The sequence below is a fragment of the Crocodylus porosus genome, unplaced genomic scaffold, assembly GCF_001723895.1.
Source record: "Crocodylus porosus isolate Cpor-Errol unplaced genomic scaffold, CroPor_comp1, whole genome shotgun sequence".
Taxonomy (NCBI): domain Eukaryota; kingdom Metazoa; phylum Chordata; order Crocodylia; family Crocodylidae; genus Crocodylus; species Crocodylus porosus.
This window is the reverse complement of record NW_017728931.1, coordinates 95,930,907-95,947,381: the sequence shown is the minus strand read 5'-3', so window position 1 is coordinate 95,947,381 and position 16,475 is coordinate 95,930,907. Positions and strand designations below refer to the sequence as shown.

The following is a 16,475-nucleotide window of genomic DNA, read 5'->3' as shown; positions in this document are numbered from 1 at the left end:
CATTTAGCTCTGATGTGAAGTTTTGTATATAGATAAGAAGGGGTGAATAAGAGACCAGGCTGGTTTTGCCATAAAGACATACCCTTAGTTACAGGGTAGAGGGAAACATAAAACCTCTAAAGTTACCTGAAGCAGCTCCTCAAAACATCACATTCAAGTCTGAAACACACAGCAGGCCTAGCAGCAAACACTGGGGATGCCTGCTTTCCAAAAGTAAAGACATTCTAAATTTCAAGCTCTGAAAATCCCAAATGTCCAAGCAGTGACATTTTCCCATCCAGAGATGGTATCACAGTCCTAGTCTTCACATTATTGATATTTAGATAGGGGTAAGTAGTAGAGAGCAGATGGATTTCTGTAACAGGGGAACCCAACCCCTGTTACTTAAACAGATAGAAGGCAGCTTTATATAGCTGCAAGTAGTGGCAAGCAGCTGATTTAGTGTCAACTGCAAAAAGGTAAGCAACCAAAGGGAGATAGTGGGGGCTCCAAAGCTGAAGCAAGTGGTATGCAACTGTCCTAGAGCAAGCTGCCATGAAATAGGCTACAGGGCCCAGAGCGCTGGGCACCTAGCTAAGTAGTGGCTGCAGCAGACCTGAGCAGTCTGCTGATGAGCAACGTGTAGCCCCTGTGCCCGGTTGAGGGAGTCAGAGAATGTGAGTAGAGCCCAGGGCCATGTAAGTCTGGCTCCAGGGCTGGAGACAGCACCTGGGCCCTGAATGCCAAGGGGGAAGGAGAAGGCCGCAAAACACAGGAATAAGATAGTAAGGCAACCTTGAGGGGTCGTCTGAGACAGCCAGCTGGTAGGGGCAACAGGTTTTGCTTGGGTTGCATGAAGCCCAGGTGTTAATTTTTTCTTCTGGGAACATGTGATGGTTACTTATGAACGCTGTGAGGCATAGGAGTAGCTAGAAGAGTGCAGGTCACTAAAAGTGCCCAGCAAAAGGTACTGGACTGATCACTAAGGACTGTGCTGAGGATTGTGTCATGGAGAAGAGAAAAATCACCCAAGACTCTTTTTTTATTGTAATACGTAATATTAAAGGTGGGGCAAGTAGAAAAAAAATGGAGGTTGCATCAAGGCTGGAGCATGCAGCAGGTAAAACTGATAGCCAGGGGCCATTGGACTCTGGGATCCAAACTCCAAACTTGCAACAATTTTACATTGGAAAGGAGAAGGAAACAAACTTGCCAAAAAATCAGAAAAGAAAGGCAGGTAAGATTCTAGAATGAAGCAGGGGAGAGAACAATGGAGAAGAGAGTAGGCGACGCAGTCGAAGATGCATGAAAAAAAAAATCATAACGTGTATCAACATAAAGAAAACATGTAAAAATTACTCCACTCACAACCAAAATGCAGACACTTCTTGGTTATAATGTGGCAGCTACAGAAACTGCTATTCTACAAAGAAACTGAGATGAGATGCTAAACAATTGGCTGGTGGGCTTGCTAGGTAGATGGATACACAGGAGATTTAGACTGAATGTAATTATCTAAGTAGAACTGTTAAATCCATCACAGGCAGGCACATCAATGTGGAGACAGAATAGCAAACTTTTCCCCCCTATTTTACTTGAAATCCATATAACATCATCTTGGTAGAATAGGCCGTCTTTCAAATTATTTGCAATTTATACCTAGTAGAAAACTAATTCAAGCCAGTAAAATCTCAGTTAGTGCTTCTTTTATTTTATTACTGTATCTCATTTTCCCTGCCAGTTGTTAAGGCTGAGACTGAACACTTATGATTTTGATTAAAGCATCTTCAAGCTGTATTCCATCAGGTCTCAAAATTGATTCTTAACAACAAATGTTTGTTAGTCCTCAGTTAAATTCATTTACATGATATTGGGGGTAATTTATTAAAAAGTGTCCTTCACTTGAATTTTGTCCTTTGTGCAAAATGCTAGTTCAGTCTTTGCAAGAAACTGTAGCTCTCCCATCAATTTACTAATTATATGCAGAAGCTCTTACCAAGTAATTAATGATATAAAATCTGTCATATTCCCTATTTTTGGCATTGATTTTGCGATGCTGCTTCTTTCTCATGTGATCCTTAAGTGTGTTTTTGTCTCTGAAGGTTCTCTCACAATATAAACACTGCAAACTAAAATAAAAAGGTAAATAGATTAAAAGGTATGCAAATCAATACAAAATATTTCAGAGGTATAAACTGTTTATCTGAATGATCAGCAAACAAACAATTCTAAGAGCTTGAAGTATACAAGTATCATATATATTAATATATACGTAAACTGACTATGAAGCAAGAAGCCTAATGCTATTGGGGAGGGGAGGGGAAAACCATATAAGAACAACCACCACCAATAAAAACAATGCGTTATAGGTAGTTAAGTCTTCATCTCACAAACTACAGAATAAGAAAACTTTTTGATGTATTGAAAACTTTTTCTGTTACAAAGTCCATAGATTGAGCTCTCACCAGCCTAAAACAACAGACACAATCAGGCTTCTCAGACACGTGCTGTAGAAGAAACAGTGAATTTTTACTGCAATACATCATTCAGAAAAAATAATCTGAATGAACTAAACAACAATGTTTATCACACTGGCCCAACGTTCTCAAACGAGGGAAGGCTCTCATCTGTGCACCACAAACCTTGATGATGGGACTTTTCAGTAAGTTAAAATACAAATTTTCTATTTTCCACCCCCACACAGTCAAGGGCTGGAAATCCATTGGCCAACGAGAAGTTAAAAGCAGCAAGCGTTCAGAAAGGGGGAGACACGTAGTTCAGTTGGCAGGGAGACTGGTTATGGACTGGAAGGAACTGGGTTAAAGAAAGTGAAGCACTGCCTCATTGGCCTGTAAATGGGACACCTTTACCTGTACGCCTTTAGGAAGGATCAAACAGAACTACACACATTTTAAAACCCTTCTCCAGTATTATACAACATGAAGCATCCTTCTACTCAAAACAGTATGTTCTGATGCCTAAATATCAAAACTAAAGCTTTGGAAAGGTAACCTTTTTTAGCGCAGCAGGTTCCTATCCTCCTAGATAGTGGGCTATAAAATTGCTTGCTGGAGTGAATTTTAGGTTTCACAGAAGCACAGTAGTCACCACAATATAGCATATTTTAATGTTGTTCTGGTAGGGAATTAACAGAGAACTGAATTTTTGTTTGATGGATGTATACCTGGAGGTGCTACAAAGATCTAGAACATGTCTGTGGAGTAAGATAGTTTTGGACATCTCACTAAGAGCAGCAAGGTATTTGAGGTTTGTAAAAAACTAGCTCCAGGGAAAAAGACCAGTTGGGACCAAAGAAACACTTTATAGTCTGAGTAACAGTCCTGGATATTCCACAGGGAATGGGCTCAAATTTTGGCCTCTCCCAGGTGAAAGTGATGGTCATCAGAAAGACCACCTTGCTGCATGGGAAGAATTACATACTTAGAGCAATGCAAAAGGTTGCAAAGTTCAGGCATTCAAGACCAAGCCAATATTCTATGGCAGTTCTCCATGAATCTTAAGAGCACGAAGTAAATATGCAGTTGTGAAGTAAGGCCTGACATCCAAGCATAAATAGACCATACTTTCTTCCATGCAGGTAGAGATAAAGAAAGATAGGGAAACCACTTAACATTTTCACACAAACTCAAAATCCTGGTACTTCCTCATTTTAATAATCCCAGAATTTGTATGTAGATGGGGACGTATCCTTCTCTAAATATTAGTCCACATGAAGCCCTTTGTGTGTTAGCCCAGAATCTTTCTGGCCAGCAGTCTCTGCTGTACACATGCATCCTGTAACCCCCTCAGAGCAAGGGAACAGCTAGCTGTCATTCCTGTGGCACCAAGTCAGAGCCTACCCATTCTCTTGATCTTCCTGACTCATTGTGTAATTTAGGCTGGTTGTCAATTACTCTTAGTGCAAATTAGACAAATTTGATAGATTTTATTTTAAGAAATTGTCTGAGTCCCACCTTGATAGAGATGAGTACATCTTATGCCCAAGATCAGGTCCCTGGGCCTTAAATCTGCTCTCTGAGATAACACTGTGGCTGCTAATGATGGAAATAGGAAAACGTATGTTTTACTTGAAAAAGCTGTTTATAGCAAGGATGCTGTTCATGATTGTTTCTTTAACACACACACACACAGCTTGTGATGCTAGTCTAAAATTATTCTTGATGGAAAAATCTGCGCAGAGTGCATTTGACTAAGGTATTCCCTTAGGAGCAGCTCTTTTCTGCTTTGAAGTTGATTTCAACAAGTGCTCTGCATATAAGATATGCAGATTTACTGGCCTTAAGAGAACTCCTGCTGTTACCAACACTTGAGTTTGCTGATTATCCTCCTCTGGTCAGTCAGTGGCTCCTCCTGCCTGAGGCAGAAAGAAGAAAGCTCTCTAGCTGGGCACACACTACTGAGTCCCATCTTGACCCAGAAGAAGGGGAAAAAAAACCACCTCGAGCTAACTTACTTAAAAGTGATCTATGTCGGGGGCACTGTATTTCTTACCTTTGATAAAGCATTTTACATCGCTGATGGCCAGCATTGCTTCTGTTTGTTACCACTGCCATTGTTACTGTACACCTCAGATTCAGAGGTGTTAAGGTGATAAGACTTCTTCTGACACTGTACCTGTGGTATCAGTGGATAATTCCCAAAGGTTGTTCTCCAAGTGGCAGAAATGTGCCACAAAAAAATGATACTGCATCAGTATCGGATCCGACCTGCAGTGCTCCCCAGAGGTCTAGAAATGTGGATATAGGAGAGTGGTTAACATTGCCACTGCTCCCCTGCTACCAAATTTCCAAGCTCCATGTGGCAGAATCAGGGTCAGGCTCCAGCTGTGCCAGCCTCACATGGTAATATCAGACCCATGGACTGGATCTGGCCTGTGGATCAACTCAGCACTGCTCATCTAGCCCATGAGGCCAAAAGGTTGGGCATACTGCACTGTCTTACATATATATTCTACCTTCTTGGGTAAAAAGGTTCAATGTGCTTCTAATTTTAATCTAGAAAAAAAAAAAGTGTGCCCTAGATATCAGAAGCCTGGGAAAAACTGGTTTAAGTACCCTGGCAGTGGGCAGTACCACCTCTTTTGTTGGCCAACATTGGATTCACATTCACATGCAACTCCTGAACTGGAACTGGAGTTGCCATTTTGTATTGTATTCAGAGCTGACACCATAGCCTAGAGTACTGTAGATTTAAAAAAGCCACTTTCTCCACCCAGTCTCAGCAGTATTAGGAGCTCAGTCATGTGTCAAGATCTGAGGGTCTTCCTCTTTCCACGCCTCAAGGACCAGTTCCTCTGTGATAGGAATTCTATTCCTCTGTATCCTTCTCTTTGCTGGAAGTGGCATCCCTTTTTCTAGGCATCCTCACCCAAGCTAGTTCTTGGGAGAGAATACAAGTCTGTGTTTCTCTCAATGCACCCTGGCACTCAGAGGGAAGAATGAATAGGATCATGATAATCATAGGAGAGGCACTCCAGCAAGAAATGCTAGCCTATAGGAAATAATGGGGGCATTTGTTCTCCAAACTACGGCTCCCATGAGACAGGGCTCCACAGCAGGGAAATTAGTTCAGCCAAGTTTACTGTTTACCTACTGTAAGCCTCCTGAGTAAGCTATCTTTGAATGTTCCTTTTCTCCTCTGCTCTGAAGGGTATAAACATTACCATGCAGAAATCATAACCTTACATGTATGAATACTGAACTTGCGTGGCTGCTCATCTACTCTGCAAAGAATTTTACCCTCCTTCAGGGCCCCGAACCTTTCAAGCTCTGGTGAACTCTTACTGCTACTGTGTATTACAGAAAGAGACAAGAAGGAAAGAAATCAACCCTGTTGTCAGAAAGCAACATCTCTCTCTAATTGGTGCATCCTACATCATATCAACCTAATAATAGCCCTTTGTCTTCCAAGTTCCCAACATATTTGGTGAACCACTGCATAACGCTCAGTTATGCCTAGATGACTATCTTTCTACCAGAGGCTTTTTTAAAAAATAAATTGTAGACTTTTTATAGCTTTTGGTATTAAATTCTTATGGTCAGACTATTTCCTCTCAGGGACTTTCTAAATGGTTTATGGACTGTATTAAGATTTCCTACTCTTTCAGCAGATTTACCAATCTCCTGCTGAGAAACGGCACATTCTGCAGAGGCACAGGAGACATCTGTTGGTTACTTTAGAGATGTTCCTCTGTTTGAAATCTATAGAGCAAGAATTTCAAGTTCAGTTTATACATTTACCAATCATAGTGACAATTTCTAGGTCAGGTGCCCAATTTGCCAGGATTATTCTAGAGATGTTGTCTAGACAGGGATTGTAATCATCCTTCTGCTTAAGAGGTAGCTGCTACCCACTCACTTAATATAGATTCTATACAAATACTTGGAGAAAAGGGGTGACTTAACTTATTCGTACAGACATGTTCATTCTCACCGACTGCCCAACTCTCTCCTTTCCTTGAAGTCTTTACATAGATCTCTACGTTAGGAGGGAAGAATCCTCTCTTTTCTCATGTCACTGTTTGAAATAAGTCCTTCCTATTCAAAAGGTGGTAGAAGCTTTGCGAATACATGCTCTCTGAATGTCCTCCCCCCATACAATACCACTGGAAAGCTTGGCAGTTCACTTTAATTCTGTGGCTCTGGATGTCTAATCAGTCTCTGGGAGGAAAGACCCTGCCTTAACAGGGAGCAAAGTGGGTTGGACTGAGTGAGGCTAAGGATATGTTTGGTCTCCTTGGCCAATACAGAGCCATTGCTATTACTAATGCCCTTTCTGTCCTGATCTCCTGGATAGTTTCAGGTAGCAGGAAGAATGATGCACAGAAGGCCTACTGACCATCTCTGAGAGCCCTTGATTTCTTTTTTTGGGGAAGGAGAGGAGAGGACTTGTACTTCATGACTGATGCATGTTGATGTATTAAGCCCTATGCATAGGTATCCTCCTTAAGGGAAAAAAAACCAAACAAACTATTAAGCCAGACCTACATTCATGTTATTGAATCCAAGGGTACAACACTTCTCAATGAAAGCTGGCAATGAGAAAAAGATGCAACTAAATCTTGCAGGAGGGCAATACCCTGGGATTAAGCACTGAAGGAGAAATAACATTGCAAGAGATCTAGAAACACAGTGGCATGAGACAGTTGCCAGGAAATCCCATGGAGAGGTTATTTATGCCTGGTCCTGGATGACTTCTCTTAGATCACCTTTTTTTATTCCTCTTTAGCCTTCTCCTATCACAGGTGCTTCTGAGGGAAAAAGGGCCCTAAGGGAGAAAGGAGGGGTGGCCCAAAACAGCCTGTTCTTTCCCCAGATCTTCCAGGTTGAGCGTCACAAGGAATAGTGAAAGGAAACATCAGTGACATCTCAGCAGTAGAGAGAAGCTAGATTCAAAATTCCCAGTGCATGGGAAGACCAGACATTGCTACAGAAAGCTAATTTACATCCCCAAGTTTTGAATATGTGTTTTGCAGCAAAAGGTCTGGTAAAACTTGAAGTGTGGAAGCACAAAAAAAGGTAATGGGTTGCTGAGCATAGTTGGCTATGTAGTTACATTTAAGCTTGGAGCCCATTCAAACAGATATATAGGCAAAAGAGAACTGTCAACGTTGCCATGAATCTACCAGGCAAAGAGCGGAGCTATAGGTACTGGAATCATTTAGTATCTGGTTATGAAGTGACCATGAATATTGAGATGTGGTCCACTTCAACAATCAAAGAGCACTATTAAATAGTCTTTCTTTCAGAGGGCTCAAGAGGTTTACATTATTGTTGAAAATTAAAAAATTATTATGTTAGTCTTATTAATTCAAGCTATAGATACCTCTGGGCAGAAAATCTCTGTTTAACTTTTAAATCTGGCTGCAACTGAAAGGGTTCTCTTAGAAATCTACATTACTCTGCCAATGTATGCTACATGAAATTTTTCTGCCATTATATTATTCAGTCAGATTTCTCTCTGTATTCCATTCGTTTCCTATTACTTAACAGAGACACTGTAGAGAAAAACAAGGTCTCCCTCTCTGTGCACTGGACATACATTCAAGGGCATTCTTTCTCTGAAGTAGTTACTACTTCTGTCCTCCTCTGAAATAGTTATAAGCAAGCAGTCAAATGCTGAGTTTTCAACCTAGCTCTCTTACAGTCTGGGAATGAGAAACAAAACATTTCAAACACCTTTGAAATGTTCTAAAAGCAACTGAAAACACTTCAGAATAGTACCTCTTGAAAAGATGCACTGTTTTGGAGCATTTCATTTTGTTATGTCTGGACAGGGGCAGAGGACCCATAAGTCCTCCAGAATCCCAAAGCACTCTTTTCTCCATGGGGGAGGGATTGCTGGGTAGACAACTGACAGGTTGAAAGGACAATCTACTTCCTGTCCAGCCATCACACCCTGCTCCTCAGGTCCCTTGATAGTGCCAAGCACTCTAGCCCCAGTTGCCTCTGCTGGAAGGAAAGGGGGTGGGGAAAGGAGATGTTCTGGGGATTTGGGGCTGGATGCCACACGGCATGCAGACACATGGCTGCATGTAGCCACAGCAATGCTGAACTGTTCCATCCGGGGTTGGGACAGGGGCTGCACATGTGTCCCCCAGCTAGAAAGTTTCCTCTTCACTAGTGCATTTCACTTGGAAACATTTCACTTGTTACCTCTGTCCACACCCTTACTTTGCAGCACAAAAATTACCACTTGATTTGCAGCACTGGGTGTTCTAATTTTACTTTTTCAAGTGCTATGGTACACCAATCCTCTAAAAAAGCATAGGACATAGTCATTTTCAAACAGCTGAAGTATTAATCATTCCTAAGACTGTTCCTATTAAAGAAAAAAGAATTCCCTCCCCCCAACTTCAGATAGTTGTGGATTTAGTAGTTCTGTCACTGGGTTAGCAGGCTTAGCTGTCATTTTCTCACTTTCAGATGCCAAATGAAACTAACAATTTCCAGAGGTATTAGAATGGCACCAATAAAAAGAAAATGAACATTACTGGCAATCAGCTTTTTTTGGCCAGTGTAGCTGATAATGTCACCAATAAATAGAATATGCCTTCTGGCCAGGGCCCCTGGATGCTGCGTGCATACATGCACATGGCCAGGAATACAGCTGAGAAACATGGAGAGCAGCAACTTGCAGGTAAATTTGTGCAGGGGAAGAGGCTTGAGGGAGGGAAGAGGCATGGGTAGGGGAGGGCACACAGATCAAGGACCCCACAGTGAGGGAAGGAGTGGTAGGGGCAGCAGCTGGGGTTGGGGTTGCTCCCCAGCCCAGGTGGTGAATGGGACCTGGGGCTGGGGCAGGGAGCAGAATGGAGCCAGAGGCAGCTTGTTCAGGGGGTACGGGAGTCGGGTGGGGAGGCTCCCCACTGCTGTGTGCACCTCCTGGGGAAAGCATGAGGGGCACGTGCCCCCACAGATGTGTGCACAGGACAGATGTAGGCTGCCCACTGAGGGCTTGGGACTCCCCACCTTTCTGCCTTTCTCTCCAGAGCCCTACACCGGCTGCGTGTCCCCTGCCTGCCTGGCAGCAGTGGGGGTGGCAAGTTGTGCCTCTCACTGCTGGACGGGCAGGGGACAGGTGGCTGACACGGAGCCCCTGGGACAAAGACAGAAGAGAGAAGAGCCCTGAGCCCACAGTGAGCAACCCACATCCACCATTACCCCCCACTTGGCTCCGCTCTGGTTAAAAGCACCCCCTTGCTTTAAAATGGTGGCAGCAGCACACATTTGATGAGCTTTAGTTCAAGTGGCACCACCACCATTTTTAAATACCAGGACGCTGATCCCCTGGACAAGCTGCTCACGGCTGTTCTGCTCCCTGCCCTGGCCCTGGGTCCCATTCACTGCCCTGGCTGGGCAGCATCCCCAGCCCCAACCTCTGCCGCTACCCTACTCCCTTCCTCACCGTGAGGACCTCAATCTGCTCCCCCATCCCCACCCCCCATGTCTCTTCCCTCCCCCACACCCCTTCCCCTTCAGAGAGTTACCTGTAGGGCTCTACCCTCCACACAGCCCAGCTGCATTCCTGTAAATGGGTTATCGGATTGGTACCAGCTGATATGGCTGGTTAATAATCAGCTATTGGTATCAGCCATAAAAGTCTTTATTGGTGCACTCCAACAATTTCCATGAGTGCTTATGCCTGGTAGGCACACAGAGGTTTTCCTTCAAGTGAGGCAGAATTTCCCTATATGTACCAACAAGTCCCTTACAAGTCAGTGGTATTATAAAGAACTTGCTCCACAAACATGTATGGAAATGTGAGGCCAGAGTCAAAAGTGCTTTGTACTCTATAGTTTAGGCCATTCACAGCGGGAGCTGTGGGACACTGAATATTTTTAAAAATCTGACCACAGGCGCCCATAAAAATAGCTCACAATGATGAGCATCTGTTCATAAAAGAAGAGTATGACTGAAATGCAATAAAACCAGAATGAGTAGCAATCCCTGTATAGCTTGATTTCTTTTTTTTTTTTCTTTCATCAGAGATAGGGAAGATCACACAAATATTCTAGAGGGGCTAGAAAAAATGATAAACCATGCATGGGAGCATGTAGGAATAGCATGCATTAATTGATTAAAAAAAGGAGAGAAATGACAGCAGAAGGTTGTCCTTGGTGAGACAATGTGGTTAGCCAAAAGATGCAGTGAGAAGTACACGGGCCTGAACAGTTGCTTGCACCAAAAGGCTTAATTCTCAGAAATCAATGGGACATCTGTGTATAACAACTGGTGAACCATCCTAGTCCACCCTTAAAATAAAGGTACATATTACAAAGACAATATACAGAGGTTTTCAACAAATGCAAAAACATTTTTCCTAATGTTATACTAATAAAAGCAACATTCTCTCTTCTTTTTAATTGTGCCTGAATGCACTATTAATTTCAATCTAACCCATTTCTGAGGCTATAATTAAAATGACTTAAGGCTACATTAAAAAAAAAAAAAAGTTACATACCTGTCAAGTTTCTTTTGCAAGACAGCCAAAAATTCATTACAGTTTACAATGTTATCTGGTAGCCCAACATTAAAAGCATGCTCTCTTGCCATGTGATTGAAAAGGACAGACCTATAAAAGAGTTAAACAGAACGTGAAATATCTAGGCATACATTTGAGAATTATTCAATTAATGCTTACAAAATGCTAATTACAGTAAAAACGGATACAAGCCAGCATCAAAATAAGCAGCAATAATCATGTTTCTCACAGAAGTGTAATCGGTTTGATTTCAACTGAAGTAGAAAGTTTTCAATTTGGGCCCTGTTGCATGTTTCTAAGAAACTTCAAATACTCAATCTACATATATGAAATACAAGCTGCCCAATGAAAATTAGAAATGCTATTTTGATTCATATTTTTATTATAGCTCATTTGTTAAATTGTACAAATAAACCACCTGTTTCAAACAGGTACCTTGAGAAGTAAAAATAAAAGGTTATTTCTCAGCTTGCTCTCTACTCATTAACAGAGAAACTTTACAGATCTGAGTCACATTTGCAATGATGCCCCTTCAACATAAATGGTCTCTGAAGTGCATATAAACAAATACAGATGAAGTTATTTTTCTAATGAACCTGTATATTGGTTCAATTCTGTACAGCCACTTCAGGCTCATTTTGAATTCCTGGCTGAATTACAGGGCCCTTAATGCCCCATTTTCATTTATATGACAGGGTATAAATGCACAAAATGATGTGGTCACCTAACTGACAGAGATTCATGAGTTTTCTGTAAAGTCTTTCCTTTTGAAGCTGGAGATTTGGTGGAAAAGGGATTTGAATCTGATTTCTCTCTCTCCACTTATACTAGGTGGAAGAGATTTAACAGGAGAAACTACTATTGGAGGAGGAGCTGCTCCTCCAGAATACCCAATAGCTCAGCACTTCAGACATACTCATGAGATTCTTGGGTGCTAATCCCAAACAGAAGCTTCTCAGTCCCACCTCTTTCAAAAGTGGCTAGAAGACTACTCTTCTCTCCTTGACACTTCTGACTAACTACTTTAGGATGCTCCCCACTTAAGTTTAGGATTTTTTGATTATCATTCTTAGGTGCCTAACTCTCCACATATAATGTACTGGGAGATACAATGCCTAAATAGGGGTAAAGGATTTCACTGGGTGGTATAACACCCAAAAGTTAGGTACTGCAAGAGATTTAGGGGCTAAATCCACAGAAGATACTCATTTTGCAACTGAATAAATCAAGACACTTCCTATTAGAAAATAACTTCTTTGAAAAGTCTGCTCTGTTCATTTTTTCACCATGCGTTAAAAATATTTATGGAGAACTTTCAGATAGCTTTTTAAAGTATACTGCCAAGGAGTTATGAAGAGTCCCTCAATTTCATTATTAGTTCCACATTCCATTTTTGCTTCTTCATATGAAAAGTCATATTTCCTCTTCTTCTCTGCAGCTGTACATAACAGCTTTTAGCTTCCATCTGACAACAATCAGATAGGCCCCCTTCAAATACTGTGATTTTTAGATTGATCAGAGATGGCATAAAACACAATTCCGTTGACTCCTAATGCTTGGTTTAAAGGCATCACTGAAATAACTTCCCCAGCTCTAGCCATTGTAGAACACGGGTTTCCAGCTTCAAGTATTATATCAACATTATTCTTCAGATGCAGAGTACTATTTCTGTGCCACTGAGCCAAAACATTTTAACTCAGCAAAATACGAATGGGGATATGACGAAGAGTTAAGAAAATAAAGAAAACAAGCCCCAAATACAAACCTATTTCCTGTGAATTCTGTGTCACAGAACAGGCATGTACTACAAAAGGTTGTGTCATATCTCTCCCGCTGTTGCTGCTCCAGAATTTCTCTCTGTGCAATCAGATAAAGTACTTAAATTACTCAGCCAAAAGAAAGTTTCGTTAAGATCATTCTGTCATTAGATTTCAAATGGTATTTATGACCATTTTAATTTGGTAACTGAATTTTGCAAGTTCAGAAAAAAAGCACAAATTTCAAACATTCCAAGAGCATAGAACAGTGATTTTCAGCTGTGGTACCACAGCACCATGGCATACTGTGAGATCCTTTGAAAGGCGATGCAGGATGTCAGGTGGCAAGCCTAGGCTCATCCCTGCCCAGCTGTCCCTCCTCTCTCTCTCTCCCCTCCTCCCACCATCTGGCCTATCTGTATGAGGAGGTAACCACTGTAATAAATAACTTAATTTTTTTAATGAACTGCTGCTCAAGTCTCAAAAAGTTGTGGAAGGCTGCCCAGAGGCTAAAAAAGATTGAGAACCAGTGGCATATATAATGATAGCTTGCCATTTAGAGAAACCTAAAACTCATGTAATGCCATACCAATTTAGCAAAAACAAATATAAAATGACAGCATTATCTAATTTAGCTATTTTAATAAGCTATCACAGAAGGCACATCTACTTGAGATGCTTAATGCGCAGTAGACTAATTCTACTGTGCATTAGCATATTAGCACGGTTTGTGCTATGCACACTAATGTGCAGTAGTATTAACCTACTGTGCAGTAAGCCTTACGCAAAAAGCATGTAATTGCACTTACGGGACGTATAGCAGCCTGTGTGTTTATTTAGTACCTAATTATACAAGTCCTAAATTTAATGAGCAGTAGGCACTGTGTATTAATGAACATGTAGACGTGCCCAGAATGTATTAAAATAATGGTTTGTGTGTGAAACGCAAATTAGCAATGATACAAGGTAAATTTTAAATTTGATCCTAAACATCCTAAATATAACCACAGACAGGCCAAAGGACATTTTTCTGTATACAAGAGAGATCACAAAGTATATCAGTTTCTACAAAGGGTTATGGGGTTTAAGGAACAAAGTAGAAATGGAATATTTGACCATCAGGGCCACTAGCCTTATTTGCTTTGGTGCAACAGGTTGGAAATTTCAAAATATCTGGTCATGGAAGTTTAGCAGCAAAGAAAACTAACAGATCTCATTGTGACAAATCTCAGAGTATCACTGTAGCAATGTGATAGCAGTGTCTGGAAGAAGCATTCCTTTTTTGTCCATGTCAGGACAATGTTCGTAACCTTGTGGAGAGCTTACTGTATTTCCTCACATACCTCTCCCACCTTGCTTTTGGAAGGCAGAATGTAGACGGAAAAGGTTTTCCAGGGTCACGGTCTAAGCACTGGCTTTTTCATGGAGAAGCTGTTGCAAAATGACTGTGGGTTTCTCGCTCAGCCGAAAACCTAAAAGCAGCTGTGAAAGGGTTAATATTGGACTCCATCCTTGCTTGCTGAGAGAGAAGCTGACAGCCATTTTGCAACTTAACCCATTTAGCATCTTTAGGCTTCTATTCCAGAGAAGAAAACCAGGTCACATCTTTTCCCCACTTAAGATGTACAACCCACATTTGGAGGAATGGTTTTCTGGGGGAAAGTGTATAGAGTATGTGAGGAAATATGGTAGCCTTTGGCCTAAAATTTCTCATTTTTGTTGTCTGATAGTGCAGATGGTGTTCAATCCCTGTACGGAGTGGAGCTGCTGCATTCTCTAGAATGCTCCTCCTTGATGATCAGCCATCTCTGCCGCCTGGCAAGTGCTGGGACTGTGACAATTGGTAAGTCAAAGCACCCCAGCCTATTCCTACTCATTTCTCCGACAAAACCCTATGCTTCGCCTCATATCCTCAAGGTCCGTCTCAAACTTTATTACGAAATATGTTCCAAGGTTAGAACTCACTGGAAACACCAGGCCCCAAGTTTATAGAAATTAGGGGTTAATACTGGCTAGAAGTCTTCCCCAGCTAATCTCAATTTTTGAAGTGAGGCATGGGGAGAGGATCAGTGATAGTCAGCTTTGAAAATTTACCGAAGGCGCATTCCCACATGCAGGGACATGCATTTGCTGTGGCAGAAACAGTGGTGGCACGTATCTGTGCCACCGCTTTATGTACCACAATATGCCCCCGCACGCGTGCTCTGGCATGTACCAAATTGTTCCGGGTAGGGTAGGGGAGGCTGGGGCCAGCACCCCTGCTGGCACCAGCAGCCTAACCTGGGGGCCTCCTGGGGCAGCAGTGGTGCCAATCCAGCCACACGGAGCCTGGCCAGCAGCTACAATGTGGCTCTGGCCAGTCAGGCTCCGTTTCCAGCAGCGCATGCTGCTGCCATGTATGCCACACTGCTTCTTCTTTGTGGCTTTTTTTGTTTGTTTTTTTACACTGGAATCACCCGGTGTCGAATTTTGGTGCCATGCTGCTAATTAGCAGTGTGGTGAATGGATGCATATGCACCTCATGCAGTTTGTAGTGCCTCAAACAGCTTTGAGGCAGCACAAACTACAGGTGTGCACTCATCTGGATGCGCCCCAGGGGTTCAATCATTTTACACCCAATAATGAAAGTGTTACTGAGAACATTCATTCTTTTTGACCTCTTAGCAACTATGCCTTATGTTTTTAGCCAACCCCTGTTAACCCTTCAAAAACTGTAAAATTATTAAAAACAAAGTAGATTAATCTATACCACCTGGTGTACATCATCTTGAAAATCATACTTGGTACTAAGTGCTTACAGCAAGAGATCAAAAGAATTTTTTCCAAAGACCTAACAGCCCAGACCAAGTGTCTACCATCAGGTTCCTTAAAAGTATCAGTTCAAATTCCACCAAGCTGAATCACAAAGTAAATAGATTTCATAGACATTAGGGCTGGAAGGAACCTCGGAAGATCGAGTCCAGCCCCCCACCCGAAGGGCAGGAAGTCAGCTGGGGTCATAGGATCTCAGCAAGATAAGCATCCAATTTGCTCTTGAAGGTGTTCAGTGTAGGTGCTTGAACCACCTCCGATGGCAGGCTGTTCCAGACCTCGGGAGCTCGGACAGTAAAGAAATTCTTCCTTACGTCCAGCCTGAAACAGTCTTGCTGTAGTTTATGACTGTTTGACCTTGTCATCCCTTGGGGTGCTCTGGTGAACAAATGTTCCCCCAGATACTGGTGGTCACCCCTGATAAAAACTTATAGGTGGCCACTGAATCACCCCTGAGCCTGAGCTTTTCCAGGTTAAAGAGCCCCATGGCTCTCAGCCTGTCATTGTAAGGTCTGTTCTCCTGACTTTTGATCATGCGCGTGGCTCTCCTCTGGACTCTCTCAAGCTTCTCCACATCCTTTTTGAATTGTGGAGCCCAAAACTGGAGGCAGTACTAGCCGCAGCATCGCATTGCAGGCTTATGTTCATCTTGTAGTCAATGATGACCCCCAAGTCTCTTTCTTCTGTAGTGCTAGCCACCATAGCACTGCCAAGCCTATAAGGATGCTGCAGGGGCGGGGGTTTCCCCCAAGGTGGAGAACCTTGCATTTTTTGGTGGTCAACACCATCAGGTTCTTGTCCACCCATTTGCTGAGCCTGTCCAGGTCAACCTGGATCACCCACCTGTCTTCTGGTGTGGATGCTTTGCCCCAAAGTTTGGTGTCATCGGCGAACTTGGCCAGTCTGCTTCTGACTCCAATGTCC

General features: G+C 42.4%; 1 protein-coding gene across 2 annotated transcripts in view; it reads right to left on the bottom strand.

Moving 5' to 3' along the window:
- Positions 1 to 16,475, bottom strand: part of ZNF277 (zinc finger protein 277) — an 86,852-nt gene that overhangs the window by 13,946 nt on the left and 56,431 nt on the right. For both annotated transcript variants that reach the window (XM_019543392.1, XM_019543393.1), the window contains exons 5-7: positions 12,749 to 12,840; positions 10,963 to 11,073; positions 1,976 to 2,108 (exon numbers count right to left, since the gene is read on the bottom strand). In XM_019543392.1, coding sequence (XP_019398937.1) covers positions 1,976 to 2,108; positions 10,963 to 11,073; positions 12,749 to 12,840 — 336 coding nt within the window. The remainder of the gene's footprint in view (positions 1 to 1,975; positions 2,109 to 10,962; positions 11,074 to 12,748; positions 12,841 to 16,475) is intronic.